We start from the raw sequence: 19,102 nt of genomic DNA, 5'->3' as shown, positions 1-19,102 counted from the left end.
TGATCTTAACGCGCCTTGTGGTGCTATCATAGTCATATATACTGGTACAGTTTCTGTAATGACTCCCACGCTTCCGCCTGAGGCCAGCTAAGAGACCTGGAACAACCCATTCTTCAGATTCTGCTCGACGTCAATCACCGTGAAAATGGGAGTTTTCCATACTTGAGCACCATAGCCTCAGAAACAAGGAGCCGATACGTTTCAATCCCAAAGACTGGCACAAATCTTGGACCACAGCTTCTTCAGCTCGATATAGTATTGCAGCTTACGTCGGCACCGAGCGCGATGCCCACTTTACATACGAGGAGATTGGCCAAGGCCACTGCTCCGATGTGGTCGCTGCCATCGGGTGCATTTATAATCGACTCCCGGGCCAACATCGATCTCTTTAGTCTTTCACAGAAGGTAGACTACTCAGCCGTGTGAAGCCCGGCTTTCGACCTCGTTTCACAGATCTACGACGTCTACCACTTCTCAACATAGTCCTCCGCGGAGTCCTCAGAGGATGTTTGCGTTCATCTATGTGCATTGAGCTCCGAAGCGGCTACCGAAGAATCACGGCCTATTCCCCCAAGAGTCCCGAGAACCCGGTTTCTGTGCCACAGGAGAAAAAGCTTCTTCGCAAGGTAGTGCTGTAGGAAGAGTACCAGTATATGATTGACCGGTCCAGCGCCAGCGCGCCGCCCGTATCCGTGTCGGGGGCCGATCGCGGCTTTTCGACGAGTCTGAAGAACTCTAACAAATTGACGTACTCAAATTCGACGGGTAAAACATGAAGCTCGGGGTATCGCGATACACATGATCGACACTGGGACATGCTTCGCAACGTGGCAGCCGAGGTGTTAGAACTGAGTGGGCTGCGCGGCAATTTACATATCGAGCTCTATATCGAGCATCCATGCGTTCAAACGATGTTCCAGTCGAGAGAGAGCTTCTAGTCTAGACCTATGAGACTGCAAACGTAGACCCTGCTGGAGATAAGGCAGTTGATGAAGGAGAAACAGCATGGTCAATGCTGAATTCATACGAAAAGCTCATGCTTACCCAAGAAAATGCAGTCGCCAGTCTAACGTGAGAGAAAAGACAAGCTCGCTTGACATGACTGTATAGTCCAATCACTATAGTCCATCAGCGCGACCACCATCCTGTGGGATATCCTATAGAATGTCTTTGTGTGTACATAAATATCACAAAATAATTCAGTAGCATTTCAAAGTCTTTGCTTCCTGGGGATAATGATAGAGTGCGTTGAAATATCTTGATGCTTGACCTACATACGCTACCTACACCAGAGTTCGTTTTGAGATGGCCCAATTTGGCCCATTTGCCACCCATGTCGGTGAGGAGGAAGGGAGCGGGCTCCTTGATGATAATGCTGACTGAGACCAAGTTGATCAGTTTCAAGAGCGATATATCTACTACTTCTGCCATCTGGGACTTGGCAGTATTCACATGGCTAGATCCAATTGTCGCCCCATGATGTTAAGTCTTCACCTCCAAAGCCACCGTTTGCAGGATAGAAGTTCAGCCGCTCCGGAATTGACTCCACACGAAAGAATACGAGAGCATAGTATGCATACAAAAACTCCATTGTCGTTGCTCGCGTCAGCCAGGATACCCACAATTAGAGCTTTTCGGCGATCTTTGCACTACGGCCTGAAGGCACCGGGTGAAGTTCACGATGGCGCTCGAACATTCCGGCTAAATGCCCAGCGCCAAGCCTTCGCGCGTCGGAAAAACAGGCGTGGGGCTGAAAGTCGGGTGCCCAACCGAACCCTTGAGGATTTGGAGAATGGTCTAGGAACAATGAAGGAGACAAAAGACGTGACAGCTAACCCTCTGTGAGAGTTTATTTATAGCAGCAAGGCTAGGAGATAAGGAGCACCTCAGCCGGCCATCAAGTTCTTTGCTATTTGACTTTAGCACACTCTACCACATGTCGCAGCTGAACACCGGCACGATGCTGCCAAGCGGCACAGCAATTCTGCCAGTATTATCCGGGGGTTTCTCCGCACAGGCTGTGCTGCTTACCCCAGATCCAAGTTAGCTCTACCCCGCAATACCCCATTCACTGGAAGAAAATAGAGGACTCATAAGTTGGTCCAACCAGTTTCGTCATCTGGCATGGTTTTGACGAGGAGGATCAAGATCATTATCACATCTTTGGCCTGAGATCCAGTATTTGTGCCACTACTATGACCGCTGTCAATCCCATCATCCCGGGCTTCGCGCCCGACCCGTCCGTTGTCAAGGTTGGCGAATGGTACTACCTTGTCAATTCGACTTTCCACGTCTTCCCTGGCTTGCCCATCTACGCCTCCAAGGACCTCGTAGGGTGGCGGCAGATAGGTACGAGGCCCATCATGAACTTGCTCCAGCAGGCGGCTGACAATACTTTTCTCCCCGAAAAAAGGCAACGTGATCAACCGACCCGAGCAGCTCAGCCTCGAGCTCACCGAGACGCTCCTCTTCCCACAGAAGCCTCCGGCAACTGTGCTTTTCGCCACGGGCGGCCTCTACGCGCCCACGATCCGGCACCACAATGGCAAGTTCTACGTCGTCTGCACCAACGTGATCCGCGCGACCGAGACGGCCAAGGACGCGACGCGCAACTTCATCGTCACCACCGACGACATCTGGTCCAACAAGTGGAGCGACGTCGTCTACTTTGACTTCAAGGGCATTGACCCGAGTCTCTACTTTGAAGGCGACAAGGCGTGGGTCTGCGGCTCCGCGGGCAAAGGCCCTGGCACCACGATCGATCTCGTCGAGATCGACGTCGCCACGGGCGAGCACAAGTCCCCCGTCAAGACCGTCTGGACGGGCTCGGGCGGTATCTGGCCCGAGGGCCCGCACTTGTTCAAGCGGGAGGGCTGGTATTACCTCCTCATCGCCGAGGGCGGCACACACGGCGGCCACATGGTCACCATGGCGCGCTCGCGCGAGATGTGGGGGCCGTATGACTCCTGCCCGGCGAACCCGGTGCTCACGGCCCGTGACACTGATGAGTATATCCAGTACACGGGTCACTGCGACGCGTTCGAGGGTGAGAACGGGCAGTGGTGGGGCACATGTCTTGGTGTCCGCAAGGACGCAGAGGGTCGGTACAACATGGGCCGCGAGACTTTCATCACGCCAGCCTCATGGACAGAGGACGGTTGGTTGAGCTTTGAGAGAGTCAAGGTAAACCCGACTGGCCTGGAGAGAAAAGCTGGTGTCAGCCGAGCGCCGTCTGCGGACGCCCAGCATGACATCGTGTACATCCGTGACGCGGACCGGAGCAAGTATACTGTCTCGGCCGACGGGTCCAAGTTCAGCCTCAAGGCGTCAGAGGTGGACCTCTCGGCGCCACGCAAGTCGCCAACATTCATCGGCAAGAGGCAGCGGTTGCTGGACGGCAAGAGCAGCGTGACCGTGCACAACGTGGCCAGCATACCATCCGACTCTGTGGAAAAGGTCGGTCTCGCGGTGTACAAGGACGAGTTGCGATATTTTAGGGTCTTCTTCAACCCGGCGACCAAGTCGGTCCACTTTGAGCTTGTCAACAAGGGCAAGGAACTGTCACGGGGTGCAGTACACAAGCCAGACAACCTCGACGGAGACCTGACACTGCAGATCTCGTATACGGAGAAGGCATATGAGATTGCATTCAAGGGCGGTTCACAGTCGGAGTTCACAATACTGATCACTGTGGACGTGCTGGACATGACTGACCCCGACTTTGTTGGTCCCGTGATCGGAGCCACGGTTGTCGGCCAGGCGTCGGACTATGCCGTGGAATTTTCAGGGTTCAATGTGGAGTAGACAGTATTCCCATAGATACAGAGCCGCCGGAGTCCTCTATAGAATTTGAGCAGAACCATCATTGTCCTATACCGTGAGTGGAGTTGAGTAAACTTTGGCTCTCAACCTCAGCGTGCCTTCTTGTTGGCTATGCTGTTGGTGTGCTTCAGTCGTGCTGCAGATGTTTTCAGTTGCGTAGGCTGACAGCCCACCGATTGAGTGGCTCTACTACTGATGCTGTGGCAGTCTCATTTGTGAACCAATCTAATGTATTTCCGTTTCATACCAAAAGCATTGATGCTTTCGAAGTTTCACTCTGTAGCCTGCCCCGCTCAGTGCTCGCGATGAGCGACAGAGACACAGATACTCCGACGAGAACATCATCACAATGGGATGGCTGATCATCGCAGTGGCGCAACACTACCAGAAACCTCCCGCTTTGGGGAACAAGTCCACTACCACTTCTGTGCCATCAAAGGTGTACCAGATGCCTGCTGTGCGCCTGTCCAAAGTGCGGATTGAGAATGCTCTTCCCACAGTATGGGACGTTCATACATCCATTCTTCGGCGGTTTTGATTTCATATTCAAATCCGTACCAGATATGTCCCAGAACACATGACTTCACATGCAACTAGCATACCCCTTAGCATGATGTATCAGTCCCCACCCGCTTTGAAGAAGTTCCCTGATATCCGACACCATCGACCAAGACCCCGCTGCCGTCGTCCTGCCCATTCCGGAGATAAACAAACCAGTAGTACCCAGCCACAAACACCGACCCGCCAACAATATTGCCAATGAGCGCCGGCACGATGCCCTTCCAGATATACAGTCCCAGGGTAAGCCCGGGCGTCTCGCCGATCCACAGCGCCATGGGCATGAAGAACATGTTGGCGACAACGTGGTCCATGCCGCACAGGACAAACGCAAAGACGGGCCACCACAGCCCGACCACTTTGCCGACGACGTCCCGCGAGAACAAGCTCAGGTACAGCCCCAGCGCCACAAGCCAGTTGCAACCCACGCCGCGGAGAAAGACCTGGTGGAACTCGGGCGTCACCTGCTTTCCGGTTGCAAATTCGGCCACGTGCGACCGGTAGGGATCCTTTGCAAACACCCCTCCTGCTCCAAAGATGAGGATGACTACGATCAGCGCGCCGGCGAGGTTGCCCCAGAACGTAAGCACCCAGTGGAGGAGCATACGTGGGAGGGACAGACGGCGATGTAACACGGCTAGCGTGGTATACTGTTTCCAGGTTGTCAGCGCTTCCTTCAACTGTCTTTCTGGCTGCAGGACAGTGACTCACCATGAACGAAGCCGTACATAGATCTGCGCCGGTAATCGTGATGATCACCAGGCCGAACGGGAAGATCAGCGCGCCGAGCATTTTCAGTAAGCCTGGTGCATCCTCTTGCAGCTGTGGCGAAGTGGTGATGATGAGAAAACTCGCTGAAGCGAAGCTGAGCAGACAACCTGCGGAGATGGCTGAGAGAAAGACGGCCTCGGGTCGCATGTAGCCCTTTTTCGCTCCCGTGCGGGAGGCGAGCTCGATGGCCTCGACGGGTGTATATGCCGCCATCTTGGCCGAGGTGCGACCAAGGGATTTGTGTGGATTGATTGACAGACAGAAACCGAAGTCTGCCGCGGCCGACGTCTCTTTTTATCACCTTGCAAGGCACTTATCGATCTAAGCCCAGCGATATCGCTCTCCGCCCGAGTAGAATGCCGATATGCCTGGGGTTGGGTTTCCTCTGAATATGTGGCGATCGCGGCCAAAAGTCTCTTTCGGCAGAGATTTGCCGCTATCGTCTTTATCACTGCGTGTGCCTGCAATAGTTAAGGCAGATCATCCGCCAAGGGCCACCAGCGAACCCCATCTGGGGAATGGCAGGTTCTTTATCGCGGAGGAGGATCTTGTGGGCGATGCCGGAGAGGTGGCCGGCCCACCAGAGAGTCGAAAAGTGGGAATCGACCCATCTCGATTTTTCTTGGTTTTCTCTCCTTGTTGTGGATCTTTACGACGGTGAGTGGATTCTTTGGCCTTCTTGGTTGCTGGGTGTGGCCCGCAGCTGTCCCCTTTATCAATCTTGTGGCCCCTGTTTCTGAGTTCTCGACTGTCTGATCTTCCGGGGCGGCTTTCTCCAGATGCCTTGATAAATATCACAGATGTCGTCGTCTTGAAAGAAATCCGTCTGGCGCTGGCCAATGACAGCCGTGACACAAAGACTAAAGTCACGAATCAGCCGCACGGGACAAAAGCACGTGGCTGGCAGAGCCGCAACTCCAGGCACATTCAACCACGTCGGCCAAGCTCAACCACTGCGATAAATACCGTCACCGCCAAGTCTTCTCTCGCACATGTCCTCGGAGATGGCTCGGGATGGCTTGTCAAGCAGGAGGCGAGCAGGCGCTGAACCCGTGACTAAAGCGCTTGGCTGCGACGCCACGTGCCAGGGTTTGCTAGTCGCGCTTGTGCTTGGCGCGCCGGCCGTGATAAGCCGGATCCGACACTCCAAGGGCACAAAGTCCGACGGCTTCGGAACGGGACGAAGCTGTCACATGATGAATTGGGAACGTCGGAGGGCGGGATATGCGGATGTGATCGGCACCTACTGACAAGTCTCGACCACATTACCCCTGCGACATCTCACGAGGCCATTGGTTTGAAAACATCCGTTTGTACGTGGACTGTCCCGCCGGAGTTCGAGTGAAGTGCGTGGCTTTTCAGCTACAAAAGACGGCGCCGTGTTTGTCGTAACGGGGTTTCCTGGCCTCAATAGCAAATTTGAGGGGGCACTCCGGGTGCAAGAACAGACTCGGGGATGGACCCAGCTCCTGTTACGTGGAGAGGGGCGGCAGCAGATTTTCGAAAATCAACGATGCAACTAGGCTGAGTGTTGCTCAGCAATGAACCATACAGCGCTGTCATCTTTTTTGAACGAAGACAGTTTGAATGTTGCCTCGATAGATAACACCGTTGTCAATCTACAATGATACAATGAAGCTGGCTGCGGTGTGGAGGACATAAGAAATGTCGACACGAAAAAAAGGAAAAAAGGAAAACCAAGAAATCCCGACATTGAAAATATTTGTTGCCTCAACAGCTACAGATGTGCGCCCAAAGTCTTCCGAAACAAAGTCTGGACTCGCGAATACGTTCTTGACGGTAGAAATCATCCTGCTGCCCACGATTGCGCTTCCCAAGTATCAAATTGCCTCCTGGTGGCTGACTTGTTGAACCATAATATTTCCCTTCTCCTTGACATCCGCGTTTGCGACTTCCCTGACATCCACTGCATCGTCTCCGTCGAAGTAGCGTGCAATTTCCTCGAGGGGAGTGTACCGGGTCTCCACAATGAAGAAATAAATAATGCCAATCTCGAAAGCCAGGAAAACGACATAACAAAGGTAATATTTCCAATGCAACGCGTCGAGAGCGATCCCATTGATGTATTGATTAAAGAACAGGCTTAAACTCACTGAAAAGTTCAGCCATGTGAATCCTTTGGCTCGGAGATGGTAGGGGAGAATTTCTGTGGTGTATGAAGCCAAAAGTCCATTCCTATTTTTTTATTAGTTTTCTTTTTTTTCCCCCCACTCTACTGACGTCTCCGAGGCTTCCTTCATGCGTCCCCAGATCTGACACTCGATAAGATAAATGACAGAAATCGGGAGAACTCACTTGAAATCATAGAATAAGCCATAACAAAAGATCATCGCCACAAACGCATATCCGAGTGAATTGTTTGGGGCAATTTCGAGCCGCGCCGAGATGATGGTCCATACAGTGAAAATAACGAAAGTGCCGACCGTAGAAATGAGGTACATTGGTCGACGACCGATCTTGTCAACGAAGAATGACATCGTGATATTCTCGATCAGCGCTTGGGTCTTCAAACCGCCGTTGATTCCAAGCTGTGTCTGAGGATTTGTAATGCCAACTTGGTTCATGATGGTACTCAGATAATACGAAATGAGACCGTTGCCGCTCCACTAAGTAAAGGTTAGCAGCCTATCCATGATTCAGAGAAATGAATGTTGCGTTGGTGGGGAGCGAAAAGAATTCATTTTTACCTGACTGCAAAATTGTTAGCTCAGAACTCCACAAACGGCTCCAGATCACAAGAGCAGCATTGTACATACCTGAAGAAACCAATGGCTGTGATTATCCCAATTCTCTTTCTGTTTCCCTTCGTCTTCAAGAAGTCAAGCCAGTTTGACTTTCCCATCTGCTTTTCGAGCTCGATCGTAGCCTTGACTTCTGCATACTCGAGCTGCACGAAGGTGTCGTCTACATCGCCTTCGCCGTGGTAGTGCGAGAAGACTCGAAGCGCGTCTTCGTGTCGGTCTTTGTCCATCAGCCAACGAGGGCTCTCAGGCATGAAGAAAACCTACAGCTCGAGTTAGTCGCCCGATTCCGGTAGAATAAAGCCCGCAAATCAAAGCGAGGAGGAGATTGGCTTTCGCGTTACTCACCATTCCCAGAATGAAAACGGAACAGATGGACTGCAGGAGGCTGGGCAGCCTCCACGACCATTCGCTCTGGATCTGCAAAGTCCCGTACGTAACCCAGCTGGCAATAAATGCGCCAGAGTGGTAGCTCGCACCGCTGAGGGTCACGAGGGTCGCGCGGTCCTGGGGATGAGCAATCTCGGCGATCAAGAGTGGTGCGGAACCAAGGACGATGCTATCGCCAAGGCCGAGCAGCAACCTTGCGGCAACAAACATGCCAAAGTTTTGCGCACCGCTCTGCAAACCAACCGCGAGAAGCATGATGACGCAGCCCACGGCAACGCCGACTCTCCGGCCTGCCCAGTCGTTGAGGTAGGGCGTGGGTAAAAGACCAATCAAAGAGCCCAGGCTCATTGAGGCGTTGAATAGGCCCAAGACGGAGCCTTTGGGGTGGTCGAAGTACTCCTGCCAGTATGAGAGGGATTGTAGTCCATTCATCATGGAGCCATCGAATCCATTGGCGGTGTTGGTAAGAATGAGAACCACAATGTAAAAGTAGAGCATACGAAGATTCTTCCTGCGCCACCAGGGAACACGGAGAAACTCCCTGCCAGCAAACGGAAAGTGACCCTTTGTTGGTTTGGCAGGGACCTCGGCCTGCAGCCTCTTGGGAGGTGAGAAGATCGACATCGTTGCGCAGTCAGGCTCAGAGTCGAGACGAAACTTGTGTGTTGTCAGCAGTCCAAGTAGCAGACTCTACCTCCTCTTGGCAGGGCTGACTGTGTTCCTGCCACGGGTTATATAGCCCAGAGCCCAGACAAGCATCACGAGCCAATTCTACCAAGCTTTTGTCCTTTCCCGATAGTTGTTGGTCCAACACGGGTAATTTGGCGTGTCCCCATTGGCCGGGTAAAGCTTGTGTTGGAGATCCCCCAGATCTGCCACGCAATCGAGGCTCCGGGGCCCCAATCGGTGCTTCCCCAGGTTTGCCCCCACGTTCGCCGGCGCCGGGGTTCTCCGATTTCTGGTTGGTCCGGCTGTAGCCATTGTGATTTTCCAACGCCACAAGTCCCCATCTTCCCAAGAGCCTCTCTGCCAAGGAGGTCACGCGTGGCGTCCGCGTTATCGTAGTGGCATCGTGCCACTCCGACCAGGGCCATAGCCGCATTTTGCCGGTCAGTAACTTGGCGCAACATCAGTACACGCGTACACCACGGGTATCACAACCCGAGTGTCACCGATGGCTTCCCATGACTTCTAGTACGTGCAGGATGAAAGAGCATGTCGCCAACTTGGCCTTTGCGTGTTAGTCTAAGAACGGAAGATTTTGTGCGATGATATATCAGACTCGCACTAGGCATGTTCTGTACTTCAATGTCTCCAAGCCATCCAAATGACATCCCGGGGTATCAGCCTACCAGAGTGAAGAATGTACGGTCACAGCAATGCCCCTCAGTCACGACCATTGTGCCTGAAGTCGAGACTCTTTCCTGGCCTGTCTGTGGCGGACGCCGCAAGGGGCTCGCTTCAAGCCGGACATGTTGCTGCTGCCTTACACCTCGTCGGCCGCCCCATTGTGCTTGTCAAATCCCTTGACAGCTTGTGTTGTGCGACCTGCGGATCCCTCTAGAGTTTGGAGAATTTGAATGTTCCGGTAGCGAGTAGTGACACTGATTCCGCCCAGTATGCGTGGTGGAGCTGTCAGGGGTTGGTTGGCGGGCTGCCGCTGCGGCTACGGGGTCGTTTGGCTGAGGTAGACATGCTGATTGTGATGCGGGAGTAATGATGGACGAATGTTCCTTATTGGTGGCGATGATAGGATGGCCAAAGCCCAAAAACGGCGCCGCAAATTTATAGCAATGCGAGCAAGACGTGAAGCTGGAAAATCTCCGATGGGGAGGGCGAACCACATCTTGAGGTTGCCTCGTAGGCCAGGTGCTGCGTACACAGACAGCAGCAGAGACACGTTTGGGGCCTGCAGACCTACTTACCCAGTACCTAGGTAGGTAGGTATGTTGGGGTTGTCATGCAGCGCTTGCTGGAGAAGTGAAGATTGTGGATCAACAAGCAACATTCTTTATTTCCTAATCGCAATCAGTTCTCTTCTCTTCTCTCTCATAGATCTAAATAAACCCCTTGTGGCCCAACTTGTAAAGTGCAGGATGTGCAGGCAGCCGAACAGCTAGACCATCGAAAGCCGTGTACCCAAAATTGCGAAGCGCTTCATATTCAGGAGCCAAGCATGTGACAGCGGGTTCAACTTGGTATACTATTGCTAAGATCTTTTCTGGAACGTATGGAGTGAGTCCGAAGCGCGCCGGTTGTACTTCAAACTGCGGTACTCCGATCGTTTCAACTTCTCGCAACACGCGCAAACCTCGCATTTCCTTTCACCATGATACGGACAAAGTCAGGCATTCCATTGAAACAAGGCATATTACGTTACTGAGAGGATATAATTAACCAAAAACAACCAGGACTTTCATAGTTGCACGTTTCTCAACTCCTGAACCTCTGAACCTCTGAACCTCTGAAATCCGTCCTCTTACTCATCATAGCACACGCGCATGGTGCAGGGGAACGGGACATACGCACCCCGGTCCTCGCGGAGATACACGACCGCACCATCGGCCCGGGTGTTGGTCTCCTGCTGGCGCACCTTCTTGAGCTCGCCCTGCGGGCCGGGAGCACGACGGACGTTCTTGAGGCGGAACACGCCGCGGAACATCTCGGTGACGCCGGCCTCGACGAGCCCCCGGTCCGTGAACGACCCCGTCATGGCGGACAGGAAGACGTACGACTCGGCCGGGCGGCGGGGGTTCACGGCCGCGGGCTCGGGGAAGTGCGCCGCGTCCTTGGACGCGAAGTTGACAAAGACGCGCTCGCCGGCGTGGACGCGGACCTGCGTGCCGTCGTCCTCGGTGATGGTGTCGGGCGCCAGGGCCGCGCGGGAGGTCACGAACCCCCCGCTGAGGCGGACGCCCTCGAGGCAGTAGCCGAGCAGCAGGGCGTCGGTCTCGGGGCTCGACGCGAGGCCGGCGATGCGCTGCAGCTCAAAGATGTGCTTGGTGCCCTCGGGGGTGAGGTAGAAGTCGAGGCCCTGGGCAAACATCTCGGCAATGGTGGGCACCACCGACGCGACCGCGGGGAGGAGGTGGCTCCATGCAATGTCGCGGCTGCTGAGGCCGGACTGGGACAGAGTCTTGATCATCTCGGCGCCGTATGCGGAGATGCTGCCGGCCTTGGGCTTGCCGCCAAAGAGGCCCCCGCCGGCCTTCTTGACGCTCGCCTCCAGCAGCGTGCCGAGCTGGTGCGCGAGGGCGGCGGCGGCCTGTCTGCGCGGGAACGACTTGACCGGATCGTGGTCGTGGCTGAGGCTCATGTGGATGGTGGCCAAGGCCATATACAGCTCGTCGTCAGTGAAGACGCCCTTTGGCTTTTCCTTGGTCTGCAGAGGCAGGCCGAAGAGCTCGGCCGCAAAGCGCGTGGGCGCGAGGTTTCCAACGTCCCGCACAATGTCGACAAAGCTGGCGCCGGCCAGATTGTAACTCTTCTCTTTCAGCAGAGCCGCCATGATCTGCGCGTACAGCGACTTGACTGCCGGTGCCCACTCGGGCTTGAAGAGCTGACCCGGCTTGTTGTTGTCGCTGCGCGGCTGCACGGGGGTTTCCTTGCCTGTGCCCAGAGTGGCGAGCATGGCAGCGAGACCCTCCTGGACATTCTCGCCATACTTGGTCGGGTTGCTGACAACGTGCTTGGCACCAGCGAAGCTGTTGATGTTGACCGACGGCGGATGGTAGGCCGGGCGGTCGAAGCTGAAGTGCTTGACTCTGCCGAGATTGGTGAGGATCTTCTGGGTTTCGCTCGGGACTACAGTTGCGTCAGTGGATGGAGGTCTGGCTGCAGGGTAACTGGGGGAGAACACTTACCGCACATGGGGTAGTGTGCGTATGCAGAGTCCCGCTTGAAGTGATTCGGGAAAGCCCGAATGAAGAGCTTGTAGAAGACGCAACCCTGGTTGAGGTCAAGATCATAGGACGCCTCGTTGAATCCCCAGTTGGTGAGGAACTTGGGGCTGTAGTCCGTGGTGTAGAAGCGGTCGCCTCGGGTCAGGCAAACGGCGTCGGAAAGGATGACGCGGGAAATGGTGTAGGTGGGCTACGAGGTTCAGGGATTAGCAACGTTCTCGTCCTCTGACGGCAAGGGCCGACTTACAGCAATACCGACACCGGGGACCATCGGCTCCTTGGCCTCCTCGGCGACGAGACCAGGATACAGCTCGACAAGGTCGGGGTGCTCGTACAGGTGGCGCAGCGAGTCAGCAATCTCGGGGTCAGAGTTGATCTCCTCAAACGTCTCAAACGGCTTGAGGCCAAAGTGCTTGCGGAACTCGTTGAGGCCGGCCACGTTCCAGCGGCGGCCCTGCAGGATACCGAGAATCTCGACGGGCTTCATGGCCTCGGGCACGTTGCGGCCGCCAAAGGCGCCGGCACAGTCCTCAATGGCATCCGAGATGCAGTTGACCAGATCGTCGTCGAGGAACGCCCCGCTCTCGGTGCGCTTGAATCCGCCAAAGACTCGCTCCGCCGGCTCGTCGGGGATGGACTTCTCAAACTTCATAAAGCCCATCATCATGTCCCTCTCGGTGACCGTAAGGGGATCCTTGTTGAAGATCTCGCGGTAAAAGTCCTGTACCCACTTGTCGTCCTTGGCCGAGATGCACGAGTGCCAGCGGTAGCAGAGGTTGAACTCGGCGGAGACGGCACTGCCCGTGCCGGCGGCGACCAAGTCCTTGGTGCCCTGGTTGACACCCATCTCCTGCCGCGGGTCGAGTGTCCACGTCGTGTTGCTGCGGTTGAGGTTGACAATGTTGCGCACGTAATCCACAAGGGTGATGTTGATGTACAGTCCCGAAGTAACAAGACGAGCAGTCTGGAAAAGGTCATTGTCGTACTTCTTCCACGCAGCGGCGGCCTTGTCCTCCGGGAGATCTGGCGAGGGAGGGGTGAACCGCCCATTCTCGTTGATCAGAGCGAGATTCTTGGCAATGTAGTTGTGGTAACGGTTGAACATGATCAGGATGATGCTGCAAGCAGGCGGCATGCCCAACATGCGCTTGTCTGCGAACGTGTCGGGCTTCATCATGCCGTCCTTGAATGTCCGGATCGAGTCCTGCATCTCCTGGTTGTGGCCATACAAGGGAGCCAAGTCCAAGTACGAGTCTGCCTTGTTCATTTCCTGGTTTCTGTAGTCGGTCCAGAACAGGTCGTGGATGATGATTGTGGCCCAGTACCAAAGCACCGACGAGACGTTGTTGGGGTGGCTTCTGTGGCTGCGCTTCTTCATTACAGCCTCGAAAATGAGGCCTGGATCAGGAAGCGCACCCGGGTGGACGAGGCTGGGCCGGCAGGTGCGCGCGTACGGCGTACCAGCAGCACCTTGAAACGGGTCCTTTGGGTTGTTCCAGGAGCCATCAGCCTGCCTGTATTGGAACTTCTCACCGAGGTAGAGTAGAGGCGGGTGCTCCAGTGTGTTCCACAGCTCGCCAATGAGGTTGTTGGTCAGGGTGTCCCGCAGCTTCGAGTGGTGAGGCAATCCGGCCACGAGCTGGATGACTTGCTCCATCAGCATGGTCTTGTCGTCATTGAGCTCCCCCTTGACCTTGGCTTTGACCAGCTTGATGATGGTCTTGACATCTAAGGTAACGCGCGGCGGTTAGCAGGTTTTGGTAGCGGTTGCAAAACTCGGCTGCAAGCACCCACCCTTCTTCTTGATATGCTTCAGGTCCTGCTTCAAGCCAGGCCTGTTCTTTATCAGGGTCATCGTGCCATCTCCGTGCTGCGAAGGGTATGCGCCCCGCGTGACATTCATAAACTGAGAGAACTGCGAGAATGTCGCCTTGACCCCCTCACGTGTCGCGGCAGGCGGCGGAGCAGGTGCTTCCTTGAGAGCTGGAGGAGGCGACACCGCGGACTTGGTAACGCTGGACGAGCTGCTGGCGCCCGTGTGGCTGCCATTGACGCCATTGGTCCCCTTCTCGTAGCCCATGATGCAGTCGTGTGGTGTTCTAGTCTGTAAGAGAGCCTTGGATGGCTTCGCTCGCGGACCCTGAGAAGACGAGAAACTGCAGAAGGCTCAGAAAACAAAAAGAGGTGAGGAGGCACGCGATGCCTGTATCACTCTGTTTCCGCGTCGGAATTTATGGCAGCGGCAAGCTTGCACCAACCTGCCGTGACACACAACACGGCCGGGCAGAAGATGCAAGCGGAATGCCCACAGGACGGCGATCATCTTGGGCACACTGTATGAGCACAGTCTCACCCGAGCCTTGTTGCAGATCTGCTCGCTCCAGCAGCCAAGAGTGCATGGCTTAGCGTCAAATCAGGTCTCAGACTTACCAGCCGGGCGGCTTGTGATTACGGCGCTTAGCGAGATGATCGCAAGGGCGATCCCAAAGAGAGCCATTCCTGTATTGGAAAATGCAATAGTATAACTAGCTCCCACAGCAACGGACAGTATCTTGCGCGATCTGTATCGTGCAGAGGGCTGGTTATACAATGCTGGCCTATCGGAGCTGTGCAGGCCTCTTCGAGGCGTCCAATCATGTCCTCGACAGCTGGCCATGCATTCTGCCTCAGGTAGCTAGGAGTCGTCACTCTCGGGATGGTGCATCGCCAAGGTTCCGTAGTGAAAGCATCCGAAGACGTTTAGGTCCGCGGACGACGATCTTTTGGAGGTCGCTGCCCGGCATCTTGGATAGACACACCTATCTATCCATCGAGAACCATCGCCGGTCTCTACCAGCAGATTGCAAGAGTCCCACCAGAGACAGTGTCTTAGACATGCTCCCTTTGGGCGGGCAGTTTTTGTTTCCAGCCTTACCAATCAGATGGCTTGGGAAAACAAACGCGGAGAGGGCGCCAGAGCGCCACGGAGGAAAACGCAGATCAGGGGCTGATTGGTTGCCACGGACACCATCAAGTGTTCACTCCCATGTCTCTGCAGAATGTCCCCTGGGCAGTGGTTGGGTTAGCGCCTGAAACTACCGTGGCACTAACTCAGCTCGCATGCAATAGCTCTCCCAAAGGAGCAAGGGAACGCCTCCGCACAGTAGAGCTGGGCCTGGCAGATGCCAGACGTGGAGCGCTGCTCCCCGGGTCATAGCGTTGCGTTGAGACTGTGAGGATGCCCGAAAGAGCAATGCGGGATGAACCTGGAAGAACCGCCTCATGCAACGTGAATCAGATGACGCCGCACTCCGAGTGCTTGGGACAGCGCGAGGAAGATCCTTGTGCAAATCATGCCCAGATCTGGTGACGGCGCTAGGGCAAGCTTGTCAAGCAGGGGACGGCCCGCGACAAGGGTTTGGCTTTTCCTTTGGGGTCGGCAGATGGTCAAGGTTGCGCACTAGGCGGCGCCACTCTGCTCCGGGGGTGGATGAGCCCGCAAGTGTCGTGGCCGTCTCCTGCTAATGTGTGCTCAATCATTGGCCAACACTGAATGAAGCCTTTGGCAATTTCCCTTTCTGTCGTCGATAAAGCGAACGCCGGAAGAGTCACACGTCATCTTGGAAAGGAGCTCGACCACTTTGAAGCGGCATGGATCCTACCAATTCAGGCTGCGGCCAGGATTGGGTACTTCTGGGGTAGGTGAAAGAAAAGTAGTTCCTTTGTTGAGCAGCCGTGCCGTCATAGTCTCGGATCTCGCTGCAGGCTAAAGTCGGCCCGCGCAGTAGCGTGGATGCATACTGCCTCTTCGGGGGTGGTGGCTGGCTGAGAAGAGATGCTCGTGATCCCAGGAGGGGTTGTGAGGCCCAGATCAGCTCGAAGGTGAGGTGTCCAGCAGTCAGATAAAGAACTGTTGGATCACTGTTATGGTTTCTGCTTGAAAGTATCGTGTAGTCATGTTCGTCCCCGCCCCGAGCCATCGTGAATCGGAGCGCTCGCGAATGAGGTCAGTGGCACCTCCTGGAGCTGAGCCATGAGGGGGCCGATCGTGTCGCTCCATCGCATCGGCTCTCTCTCCATGGGGGTGGGATCGCGACGTCTGCATACTGTGCAACGCCACCGTGACTTTCAAAGACAGTGTCGCAGCCCGAGAGTCCGGACCTATCGGGGGGAACTGGCGTAAGGCAGCCTCTCCTTCACATGCTGCTCGCCCTCTTGAAAGCCCCCTCGTGTTCCACAACTTCCGCTCCGTGTCAGCCATCCTGTGCTTTGTCGCCCTTGGCCCCGTCGCACGTCCGGTTGCACAGCTGTTATAAAGCCGGCCTCGTGAGAAAAAAAAGAATCACCCTTGCGGGATGGACCCAACACACCTGATCCCCGGGCCAAAAGCTCGGCCTCATGAAGGCACAAGAGACAGCAGCATGGCGGCGGCGACTCGAGACTTTTCGCGTGCTCAGCAGGTCGCGCAGCAAATCGTGACCGCGCCCGAAGACTGGCATCGGTCCGGCCCTCGTAAGCTTGTCTTGTGCTTCGATGGAACCGGCAACAAGTTCAAGGGCGACGACAGCGACAGCAACATCCTCAAAATCTTCCGATGCCTCGATCGGGAGGCGAATGATCAGTGTGAGTGCCCGAAGCTGGTCCAATCATTCATGAGGGGATTGGTGGTGAAGATGCTAACACAAAAGGGCCCGCAAAGTCCACTACTACCAACCAGGGATCGGCACCTATGTTGTCTCAAGCTCGCTGTCGCACACGACCATGACTTCGCGCATCCGGTCGTGGTATCTCAAGGCAAAAGACTCGGCCATCGGCTCGAGCTTTGACCAGCACGTCGTCGGCGGCTACCGCTTCCTCATGCGGTACTACAACCCAGGGGACGAGATCTACTTCTTCGGCTTCTCCCGCGGCGCCTATGTCGCCAGGTTCCTAGCAGAGATGCTCGACCACGTCGGGCTCCTTTCCCATGGCAACGAGGAGATGGTCGGCTTCGCATGGAAGGCCTTTTCTCAGTGGCAGGCGAGAGAACATGACGAATCGGCGGACGGCGCGGGCAAGAGGCGTGAGATGTACCGGTTCATGAAGGGCTTTCGCGAAACGTTCAGCCGCCCGGTCAAGCGTATCCGGTTCCTTGGTCTCTTCGATACCGTCAACTCGGTCCCGAGATTCGAGACGGCGTGGATGCAGCGCTCAAAGTTCCCATACACCGCAAGGAGCAGTGCCAAGGTCAGTGCAGTCGGCTGTTCTGCAGATGTAAATTGGGTTTTGACAAATGTTCTTCTAGGTCATCCGGCATTGCGTGTCAATTGACGAACGCAGGGCCAAGTTCCGCCAGGACCTGATCTACCAGGGCAGCCAGCTCAAGGCCAAAAGGCAAAATGAGCACCATCACCACCACCACCATCACGACGAGCAGAAGCCCCAGGACAGCAAGGATGGTGATCAAAGATACCGAGGCAGGCGTGCCACGGTGGTCGGCCCAGTCGCGCCTCCGGCCGAGGATCCTCGTGGGCGCCGCAGGGCTACACTCGCGCCACATGAGTCCTTCTTCCGCCCGCGGTCCAGGTCCAGGTCGCGCGTGACGGTGAACTCTGTCAACAGGAGCCGTGCGACGTCCTTGAACGGCTCCGAGATATCTCGAGTGGTGCCTGATGATCCAGATTCAGATGACGAACAAGATGTGGACGAAGTCTGGTAGGTTTCTGCACCAAAGTTCCCCGAAAACTGTGCAAGCGCTGACTGGGGATCTAAGGTTCGCCGGAGGCCACGGTGATGTCGGGGGCGGATGGGATGTCGAGCCAGGGACAAAGCCTTGTAGCCATATCCCCCTGGCATACATGATTCGCGAGGCAATCAAAGCAGGTCTCCAGTTTGATCCCGAGAAGCTGGTTGCCATGGGAGTCTGGGACACGCTTGAAGAAGCTGAGGCTGAGACAGCCGAGGCGAAAGCTGAAGGAGTCAAAGACCACGAAGCACCTCCTGAGATCCGCATCGAAGCATCGAGCCCGAGCTTGGGTCCCTCGCAGGCGGACAATAGCTTCTCCGAGAAAGAGCAGCCGAACTGGGATCACTTCAATCGCTATGGCCCAGCCCGCAATGGCGCCAAGGACGATGGTGGAATGGCGGACGGCTGCTCTGAAAATGGCGACCATGATGAGTCGCTCAATCCTTTCCATCAGATGCTTCACAAAGCACATCTGGCGACCGTGCACGACTCTCTCGAGTACGGCTGTGGGCTGAGCAAGATGCAGGTCCTCAGCTGGAAGATCATGGAGTACATGCCCTTCCGTCGGATGGACCTGCAGCCCGACGGGTCCTGGAAGCCAATTCGCTGGCCACTTCCATGTGGCGAGACGCGCGATGTGCCAGATACTGCCCGCGTACACGGCTCGGTGATTCGCCGGATGAAGATGGATCCCAAGTACCGTCCTGGCAATCTCATCGTGGGAGGCGGTGGCCGTGGTACACGCAAGGCCCCTGAACACCTCGGCATTGGCGAGTGGGAATGTGTGAAGGACGCCGGCGATCCCATTGGGGAAATCTGGGCCAGGAGGATTGTGAAGTCGCCCACCTGTAGCTAATTGATTAGTAGTTGTTGTTAGTAGTACGGAGCGTTGATATCTAAATCTGAAATCGCTTGCCTCACTGTCAAGTTTGTTGCCATTAGGGAGGTGAAGGCGTCAACGTGTCCCAAAGTTGCCAGATGACTGTTGGTTCATTGTTGACCGCTGCACACACCAGAGTGAGGCGACATGGACATGGTCGAAGGCAAGAGATCAATTGTGATGAAGTGCGGATCGAAAGACTTTGACCAGAAAGAGTGGGCTATCCATCAACACGCGTTCTCCCTCATGCTGCATGATTTGGGCCACTTGGTTGTCTCCTAGGTGACAACATTGGGCGGCGTTCAGTTTTCAC

The 19,102-nt window shown here is 55.4% G+C and overlaps 5 protein-coding genes across 5 annotated transcripts; 2 read left to right on the top strand and 3 right to left on the bottom strand.

Annotated features, from left to right (window-relative positions):
• Positions 1-2,195: 2,195 nt before the first annotated feature.
• B0I36DRAFT_362552 (beta-xylosidase) lies at positions 2,196-3,804 on the top strand (the record flags this gene model as incomplete). Its single annotated transcript, XM_046158679.1, has 2 exons — positions 2,196-2,349; positions 2,414-3,804. The coding sequence occupies 2 exons, from the start codon at positions 2,196-2,198 to the stop codon at positions 3,802-3,804; spliced, it is 1,545 nt and encodes a 514-aa protein (XP_046012412.1).
• A 623-nt stretch (positions 3,805-4,427) lies between these two features.
• B0I36DRAFT_362551 (putative formate/nitrite transporter) lies at positions 4,428-5,364 on the bottom strand (the record flags this gene model as incomplete). The annotated part of the gene is made up of 2 exons (XM_046158678.1): positions 4,428-5,030; positions 5,092-5,364. 2 exons carry the CDS (start codon positions 5,362-5,364, stop codon positions 4,428-4,430), a joined length of 876 nt encoding a protein of 291 aa, XP_046012411.1.
• A 1,385-nt stretch (positions 5,365-6,749) lies between these two features.
• B0I36DRAFT_322331 (general substrate transporter) lies at positions 6,750-9,017 on the bottom strand. Its single transcript, XM_046153837.1, is given in 5 exon segments — positions 6,750-7,347; positions 7,468-7,778; positions 7,909-7,912; positions 7,929-8,176; positions 8,262-9,017. The coding sequence occupies 5 exon segments, from the start codon at positions 8,925-8,927 to the stop codon at positions 6,993-6,995; spliced, it is 1,584 nt and encodes a 527-aa protein (XP_046012410.1). The 5' UTR covers positions 8,928-9,017; the 3' UTR covers positions 6,750-6,992.
• Positions 9,018-10,544: 1,527 nt separating this feature from the next.
• B0I36DRAFT_267224 (heme peroxidase) lies at positions 10,545-14,126 on the bottom strand. Its single transcript, XM_046151227.1, has 4 exons — positions 14,000-14,126; positions 12,453-13,933; positions 12,167-12,395; positions 10,545-12,107 (listed from the first exon to the last, which is right to left on the bottom strand). Exons 1-4 carry the CDS (start codon positions 14,106-14,108, stop codon positions 10,783-10,785), a joined length of 3,144 nt encoding a protein of 1,047 aa, XP_046012409.1. The 5' UTR covers positions 14,109-14,126; the 3' UTR covers positions 10,545-10,782.
• A 2,479-nt stretch (positions 14,127-16,605) lies between these two features.
• On the top strand, positions 16,606-18,765 carry B0I36DRAFT_362548 (uncharacterized protein; the record flags this gene model as incomplete). The annotated part of the gene is made up of 4 exons (XM_046158677.1): positions 16,606-16,807; positions 16,884-17,410; positions 17,469-17,878; positions 17,937-18,765. 4 exons carry the CDS (start codon positions 16,606-16,608, stop codon positions 18,763-18,765), a joined length of 1,968 nt encoding a protein of 655 aa, XP_046012408.1.
• Between the last annotated feature and the right edge of the window lie 337 nt (positions 18,766-19,102).

This window comes from Microdochium trichocladiopsis (assembly GCF_020744255.1).
Source record: "Microdochium trichocladiopsis strain MPI-CAGE-CH-0230 chromosome Unknown B0I36scaffold_5, whole genome shotgun sequence".
Lineage (NCBI taxonomy): Eukaryota > Fungi > Ascomycota > Sordariomycetes > Xylariales > Microdochiaceae > Microdochium > Microdochium trichocladiopsis.
This window is presented reverse-complemented; position numbering and strand designations above follow the sequence as displayed.